This window comes from Haemorhous mexicanus, chromosome 23, assembly GCF_027477595.1.
Source record: "Haemorhous mexicanus isolate bHaeMex1 chromosome 23, bHaeMex1.pri, whole genome shotgun sequence".
Taxonomy (NCBI): domain Eukaryota; kingdom Metazoa; phylum Chordata; class Aves; order Passeriformes; family Fringillidae; genus Haemorhous; species Haemorhous mexicanus.
The window spans coordinates 394396-401599 of record NC_082363.1 but is presented as its reverse complement, the minus strand read 5'-3'; the positions used below and the strand labels follow the sequence as shown (position 1 = coordinate 401599).

General features: G+C 50.1%; 1 protein-coding gene across 1 annotated transcript; it reads right to left on the bottom strand.

Annotated features, from left to right (window-relative positions):
• Positions 1 to 1870: 1870 nt before the first annotated feature.
• On the bottom strand, positions 1871 to 7134 carry C23H1orf50 (chromosome 23 C1orf50 homolog). The gene is made up of 4 exons (XM_059866392.1): positions 6913 to 7134; positions 5952 to 6038; positions 3129 to 3260; positions 1871 to 2458 (listed from the first exon to the last, which is right to left on the bottom strand). The coding sequence occupies exons 1-4, from the start codon at positions 7081 to 7083 to the stop codon at positions 2267 to 2269; spliced, it is 582 nt and encodes a 193-aa protein (XP_059722375.1). The 5' UTR covers positions 7084 to 7134; the 3' UTR covers positions 1871 to 2266.
• Between the last annotated feature and the right edge of the window lie 70 nt (positions 7135 to 7204).

Genomic DNA, 7204 nt, shown 5'->3' with positions numbered 1-7204 from the left:
TGATGCCTCAGTTCTTTGGCTTTAATTAGATCCCAACAATACATAAGCAATATTGGGGGAATGGTTCCCCCTTTCCATCAGCCCCTCCCTGCACCAGCCTCATTCCCCTCTTCCCACAGTGCCAAGAACACTGAGCATGACTATGGGCTCATCACCTCCACATCCTGTCTCTTGACACCTCCTTTGACTTTTCATACAAAGCCATAGTGGTTTTGCTTTTTGGGGACAAATCCAAGAGAAAGGGTTGGTCAAGAGAAAGACTTGACAGTGCCTAGAGAAACTGCAGAACATCGGTGAGCTGTGGGATATGGAGGGCCAGGGGTGTCTGCTGAACACATATGACATCCCAGCAAAGGCTACAGAGGCCCACAGCCACCATCCCCCAGTCCTCTTGTGCGTGCCATGGTACAGATATTAATGATGGAAACAGATAAGACCAGGGCAGGAATCCCCACTTCCCAGAGGAGCATAAATCAACACATGTGAAGATCTGGTGTTGCTGTAATTAGCAACACACAAAGACCATGCAGTAATTAACTTTCTCCCTTCCAAATTAAGATATAATAGCATGCAGTAAAATCAAACTCAAGGCAACGAAACAAGCAAAGAAAAACCCTGTCAAATTTGGCACCTGTAACTTGATAAGGAAATAATTATAGCCTGGTCTAATACTACTACTACTAGTAATAAGTTGTTGTTAATATGCCCTTGTTCTCCAACTGAGGAAAGATATTGAGAAAAATGTCCCATATGGAATCCAAGGAACAGGTTTCTGCCAGAGTCTCTGCCATGCTGGGATGTAGGTCAGCTACTGCACTGGACAGAGCTAGAAGAAAATCCGGGACAAAAAAAAATCCTGGGCTGCTAGGGAGCTGTCCCAAACCTCCCAATCCTCTGTAACAGCAGCAGGAAACAGCTCTTTCCATGAGGAAGTGTCACTGCCAGCAGCCTTGAGCATCTCCCAGTGCGTGGGGATGAGGACAGAGGGACGCTTGAGGTGAGGCTGTGTCCTGCAAAGGGGGAATAAACTCCAGCAATGGTAAAACACAGTGACGGTGCTGGTCCCCAAGGGTCTCATTTTTGCAGATGCCCTCACAGCTGGGCTCCACCTGGGCCCAGACCCCAGGGTGAGAATTCAGCTCCTACAAGTGGTCCCCAACCCTTCCATGTTGCCCATGGAGATGGCAAGGTGGTTGTGTACATGCAATGCCTGGAGCAGCATATAAGATCATCTTGTAATGTCAGGAAAGTGAGCGAGTCATGGGAGAATCCAACCAGATCTAATGTTACATACCAGGATCCAACCTGGATATCCTCTCTGTCAATAAATTCCAACTTTGGCTCTTCACAGAAAAGCAGGCAAGCTCCTGAAGAAGCCCCGTGTGGCTGGGCAGAGAGAGGATATCTCCTCAGCAGCTCTGATCTTTACTTCTCCTTAGTTTTCCTAGGTGGAAAAAACATGCTGGAAGTGTCCTACCAGCTCCACATGCCACTAAGTCTTCCTGGCAAAGCTAAAGGTATTTTTGCCAAGCAGGAAGAACACAGGGCCTGTCTTGGTGGTACATGTGAGATAACGGTTGATTTATTTTACTCTCCCCACTGCTGTGGCATAAAGTCATCCAGTATCCTGCCTCTGCCTGGCAGTTCATGCACTCACATCCAAGGGGGAATGCATGAGGATGTGAAACACACATTATCCAAAGAGCATCTGAAGCCTGCATGGCACTTTTGAGGATGCTCTTTCCAGAGAAAAGAGCTTCAGGTCACCCTATGTTCCAGCTCAGGGATTCAGACTAGCTAGCCCAGAGACCAGAAGACTCATCACAACAGACCCTTTGCACAGGCTTTTGACTACTCTTCCCAGGCCACATCTCTTTAAACATATGGATTTTAATAAGGGGGAAAATCCAGCCTTGAGATCATTACCTGACACACTCACAGTGAGGTACACCAGAGCCAGGCAGATAGGAGATATTATTTTACAGCATTAGCACATCTGCCCTAAGCATTTCTGCTTTTTGCTCCAAGCACTCTTGGAACTCACACCTCTTGGTATCACCTGCCTCTTGCTACAGATTGGCATAGGTCAATGAAGTAAATTATTCAATTACTAGAAAATCCAGTAAGACTGAATGCAGAATTAGTCTCCTTAAAGCACAAAAACAATCAGCATTTTTGTTTCTTGGTCTCTTTCCACCTTGCCTTTGGCAGCACACAGGCACTGTGTCCCCTCACTCAGGGACTCTGCTCAGGGGGTCCTGTGTGGTCACTTGTGTGACTTGGTCAGGCCCTGGAAGTTGGGCTCCATGCACAGGGGCAGTGCTGCCTGCTGGTTCAGCAGCTTCTCCAGGACAGTTATTTCAGCATCTCGTCTCTCTATGTCCTCAAACGGAGTCCAGGACATGTCATGCTGGAGCTTATAGGCACCAAGAAATTCATGGGGAGTGGTACCCCATTCCTGGTGGAGAAAAGACAGATTCCATCAGCGTTCAGTTTCCCTTGGAGCTGGGCTGTGCTGTCTCTAAGCCCAACTACCTTTGACCATGTAGCAGTCCCAGCTACATGATCATACCATTTCCTAACCTAAAAATAGGCTCAGCTACCCCAAGTCCAAGATCAGGGGCAGCTCCAGAAGTGCTGACAGAGGAAGGCTTGTGGACACAAGATCTCCCTGACCTGCCCTGAAGCCTTCACCCTGCATGTAAGAAAATAGGTAGTCTGGAAGGAGGAGATCTCTAAGACCATCCCCTCAGCTGCAGGCAAACTCAGTTCCTGGGCTGAAGTACCTAAGAGACTGTCCTGCCAGGCAGCCACACCAGCCAACGAAGGCTCAGGGCACGTTGGCAGTTCTTTACTTCCAGACAAAGGACCACAGGTACCAAAAGACAAAATTCAGATCCATGCCCCAAAGGGCTTCTTGCCATTCTCCATCGAGAGCCAGAGAACTCCATAAGATGGCTCTGGCCCCAGCAGACTAACCAAGAGCAAGGGCAAACACCAAACCTGAGTAGGGACAAACAAATGCCCCATCAAGCTGGTGCTTTTGCCTGAGCTCTATATTCCCAAGCACCAGAAACATTACTTTTTTCCCATCCCTGCTTCTTCATGGCCTGTAACCAACCACCCACCTGAGGAGACAGGATGGAGAAATACCGCTGCCCACTCTCCCGCCTGTACATGTAGTAAACATTTCCTGGCTTCTTCACAAGGTTGCAGGCCACGTGGTTCAGGTCAGCATCCCTGTTAGCTTCATCTAAGACCTGGAATAACAAAACATCTTTACACTTGAAATAAAATGACAACATGCTATTGCCTCTCAGCTATAGCCCAAGACACATCACTTGACCTATGGGTCACAAGGGCTTGATCTCCCTGTCACACAGGAAGGAGATGCTTTCCAAAGTGATAAAGTTTTTTCCAATTCTTCCCTGTCAGAAGCGCTTCAGAGAACCTCTCCACAGAGGTGGAGATACCTCTGCATTTCACCCCAGATTCATCTCTATACTTGATGCCACCACATGCTGGGCTTATTCCTCATCTCCACACGCAGCTGCTGGACTGGGGCCTTGTCTTGGTTTGAAAAGACAGGTGTCTGCTAAGGAAGGCAGTAGCCTCTCTTGAAATGGAAAATGTAAACATCCTCCCTCTGAACTGTTATAATTTTGAAATTAACAGGGCTCTCAGGCAAAGATACGGGAGTAGAATTAACAGTTCTTTATTAGGAAAAAAAAAAAATGCAGTAATACACAACAACACTGACAGAGTCAGAAATATGACCTCACACCCTGTCAGTCAGGCTGTTGGTAGTAGTCTGATTAAATAATGGCTGCAGTCCTCCTGCAGTGCCAGCTGTGGTTCTGTTAAAGCAGTGATCCTGTAGAAGGGTGGAGTTTTCCTCTGAAGGTCCAGGGGTGGTGTAAACGGGCCTGGTATTTCTCTGGGAATCCAGTGGAAAAGAAAGCTGCTCCTCCGGGAATCCAGTGGGAAAAGGCTGACTGTGGTGTTCCAAATCTCAGATTATATTCAGGTAGGAATGCTTGGCTCCTCCCTCTGGGCAGAGCATCTCCCAGTGGGATGATGTAACTTTATTGGTCATGCGGTGACACTCAATGGCGCATTGACAGAAGATATCTCCCCAGAAAGAGGAAGGGTCATGGAAGAGATAAGGAAAACTGCCCCACCTGGTTTTAACAGGTGGCCCATTTAACAGAAGATAACTGCCCCACCTCTAACAGATGGTACACACCCCCAGCCACAGCTTGCATTTGCAACCTAAGACAGGCCTTCCCACTGTGCCCCGAAAGGGAAGGGGCAGCAAACAAAGGAGAATTCATCTCCCCAGTTCCACCACCTGACTGCTCCAGCTCCACCAGTTAATGATTACATGATGTAATGGCATCAATGGCAGTGGGCCAGTTGCAATGATGGGCAGACCCTTCCCCACTCTGGCTCCTGATTTTACTCCGAGAAATGGAAAACTAGATTGATGAACACAGCCAACCCCTGTTGTATACTCCTGGGACTGCCCACTCCAGATTGATGAACACAGCCAACCCCTGTTGTATACTCCTGGGACTGCCCACTCCAGCAAACACATCCAAACAAACATAACACCAAACTTAGCATTGGACAGAGAACTCATCTTTCTCAGTACAGACACCTGAAAGCCAACCACTAGGACTACCACCCTTTAACTGTAGGGAGGCAGAAGCAGGCAAGGAGGTACACCCCTCTTAGGTTAGGGTGAGAAGTGTCTCACTCCCACAGGCCTTTGCAGGCACATGTTAATATCTTAAGTTCCATTGGTTCGTACAGTTGCTCCACCCCAGTTCAGCCCCTATTCCCCATATTTGTATATTCCCTAGAATGATCTTGCCTCTCCACATCCCCATTGGTCTCAGTTTCATGCAGTGTTCCACCCTTGTTACCCTATTGGTTCCCCTGGTTGGCTGCCCCTCCTCTGCACCATTTTCACTTGTTCCCATTGGACCTTAACCCTAAGAGCTATCCCTTTTTTTTTTTTTTTTTCACCATATAAAACCCTGTGCCCTCAGTCCAAGTTTGTCCTTGTCCCTGGATTTCCATAGAAAGTGTAGTACTGTTCACAAGGGTCCCAGGATGAGGGAAGAGACGAGAAAGTTGACTCCGTGTATCAGAAAGCTAGGTTTATTATTTTGTGATAATATATTAAAACTATACTAAAAGAATAGAAGAAGGGATTTCATCAGAAGGCTAAGCTAAGAATCGAAAAGGAATGAATAACAAAGGCTTGTCTCTGACCGAGACAGTCTGCCCAGGTGATCTGTGATTGGCCTTTAATTGGAAACACCCAGATGAGACCAATCACAGATTCCCCCTGTTGCATTCCACAGCAGCAGATAAGAATTGTTTACAGTTTGTTCCTGAGGCCTCTCAGCTTCTCAGGAGGGAAAAATCCTAAGGAAAGGATTTTTCATAAAACATGTCGGTGACAACAAAGACCTGTCAGCTGTCATCGTGAGCGTGCTCCAGGCCCTGAAAGCGCTAGTTGCTCACAGAGGAATCCATTGAAGTGCACCACTTTATCCCAGGGCCTCAGATTCAGCTAGGGCCACATCATCACTTCATCAGATCCTTCCAAGAGCACAGTGCACACACAAGTCACCTGTCCCAAAACCAGAGTCATTTCTTTCTGGATACCTGCAAGCTGTTTTGGACCACCCGCCCTTGCTCCCCTACTTTATTCATAAAGTCCTTCCTGGTTTGCTGAGGATGCAGGGAAAGCACAAAAATCAACCCTCCCCCATCCTCCTTGACACTGGACAATAAACCTCCTTATTTTTCCACTAAATCTTCTCTGCTCAGCTCCTGGCCCCAATTCACATGTAGGCCACAGCCCTCCCCAAATGCCCAGCAGCAGCAACAGATGCTGATCTCCCAAGGCAATGAGCCTTCTGCCCGTCCTGACTCACCTTCCGCGCCTGCTCCTGCAGGTGCCGGATCTGCTCAGCGATGACTGTCAGTTTGCTGCAGGCATTTGCTCGGACAAAGTCATTGGCCTGGGAGAGAAAATCAGGGCTGGTCAGAACAGGAAGAACTGCAGCCGTCTGGACTGTGCTGAGCCAGCTGTGGTCAAGCTCAAGGCATCCACAGAGTTGGGGGGTGCAGGAGCTGTCCTGGCACCCCTAGGCAGGAGCAAGGACCAGGAGCTGTCTAGATAGGCTGAGGGGCAGTGAGAGGGAGCAGCAGGACATACTGCAAGGCAGTGGGTTGGACTGGGAGGTAGTGGACTACACAGGGAGCAGGCAGCAAGACATACACTGAGCTTTTAGGTGAACTGAGAAGCTCTGGGGGACATCACCGGAGATCAGTAAGATGTACTACAAGGCACTGGGGGAATAGTATAACATACCAGAGCGCACTGGGAGGACCATTAGAACATATCAGGAAAAACTGGGGAGGACTGAGAATCACTGAAGCAGTCATAGAACATATCATCCTAACATATGCTAGGATGGACTGGCAGTATGGTAATGGGAGGCATCTGTACATGCTGCTGTGAACTATATATAGTGGGACATACTGGGAGGCAGCAGAGCATACTGGAATGGGACTTCAGTGGGATGCTCTAAGAGTCACTGTGAGGCAGCAAGGCACAGAGGGAAGCACTGAAGTGCAATGAGAGGTTCTGAAGACAGCAACAACGTGGGAACTCGGGAAGATACTGGCGGGGCACTGCGACATACTGGGAGGGGACAGTGGGAGATTGGAGAAAACAGCACAGGACACACCAGGAGGCCGCCGGGGCCACCGGAGAGCAGCGGGACGTGCTAGGAGGCACCAAGGCCGCCGCCGACTGAGACGGCCCCGGAGACAGCTGACAGCGAGTCCAGCCATGCCCCCACAGCCCCGCCGCTAGGACCCGGCCCTCACCTGCTGCACCTTCTGGGCCAGAGCCACTAGGTCACCGGGGTCCCCGACGCGGCCGGCGCGGCCGGTACTGCCTTCGACCAGGGCCAGCCCGGGGCCGGGGCCGGGGCCGGGGCCGGGGCCGGGGCCGGGGCCGGGGCCGTCATCCCCAGGCTCCGAGCCACCCTCCGCCATGCACAGCCACTACCCACCGCTTCCGCCCAGTGCAGAGGCTTCCGCTGAGGCGTCAGCACGCACCGTGAGGGGTGCGGCCATGGCGGGGTTCTGCAGTCGCTGATTGGTCGGCAGGCGGGGC